A 1039-nucleotide genomic window follows, 5' to 3' on the forward strand; every position below is an offset into this window, starting at 1 on the left:
CACACACACACACACACACACACACACACGCACACACACACGCACACACACTTAATCACTGCACTGACCACGCACACACACATTCATACACTCTCACACACACTTGCACACACACACGCTCTCTCACACACTCGCCCACAGACACGCACACACACATACTCACATACCCTCTTTTACTCCATTGTGACGTGTTGGATGTGTCATCATCCTCCACCAGGTGGCCACCAAGTATAAGACAGTGCACCTGTCCCAGGCATTCCCCCCTGAGTTCCTCCACCCCCTGCTGCGCATCTCGCTGGTCGATGACCCTGGGATGAGACTCATAGTTCAGGAAATCCTGCACACGTTACTGGATCGCCATGGAAACTCGCAGAAATTGAGGCAAATTTTGTGAGTAGTCTGCAGAAAGAGGGACACTTTTTATATGCGTATGTATTTCTTAATAAATCTCTACATCTAGTAACTAAGTTGATCACATTGTTTAGATAGTGCTGTTAAACAACTTTTTAAACAAACTTGTCACAAAATGTTATTCTCTGAATTGAAAAGATTGAGTTTCTTTTCTTTTGTCTTTTTCAAATTGACATACTGCCTTGAGTTAACAGGTGGTTGGAGGATGCCATGGGTCCTCTCTCTCTCTCTCTCTCTCTCTCTCTCTCTCTCTCTCTCTTCCTTACCCTAAGTGACTGTAATTGTATCAATGTGCTTCTTTTTACTCAATAAACCTTGAGATTTTGCATACGCAAACAGACTGACCAGAGTGTAAATGTCTGGTTGTTTTCTATTTCATTTGTACACAGAATCCCCAAGGACATCGGGAGTCTGCATCTGTCGATCAAAATGGACTCAAGGCTTGACCTGCTCTTTATGAAAAAGGTCAGTAGAGTTAATGGGCCTGTGGTCTGCTCAGAGTGTCCTTTATGTTGTGTAGTATTTATAGTGGTGTCAATGCAGTATTTCTGTGCATTTGTGTTTGTGTGTGTATGTGTTTGTGTACATGCCCCAATTGTGATTAAATGCATCGTTTCTGTGTGTGTGT

General features: G+C 43.3%; 1 protein-coding gene across 1 annotated transcript in view; it reads left to right on the top strand.

Annotated features, from left to right (window-relative positions):
- LOC101859921 (protein EFR3 homolog B) overlaps positions 1–1039 on the top strand; it is a gene marked incomplete in the record, with an annotated part of 48654 nt that overhangs the window by 27936 nt on the left and 19679 nt on the right. The window contains 2 exon segments of the mRNA XM_035968931.1: positions 218–390; positions 801–876. Of these exon segments, the coding sequence (XP_035824824.1) occupies positions 218–390; positions 801–876 (249 nt within the window).

The sequence above is a fragment of the Aplysia californica genome, unplaced genomic scaffold, assembly GCF_000002075.1.
Source record: "Aplysia californica isolate F4 #8 unplaced genomic scaffold, AplCal3.0 scaffold00098, whole genome shotgun sequence".
Lineage (NCBI taxonomy): Eukaryota > Metazoa > Mollusca > Gastropoda > Aplysiida > Aplysiidae > Aplysia > Aplysia californica.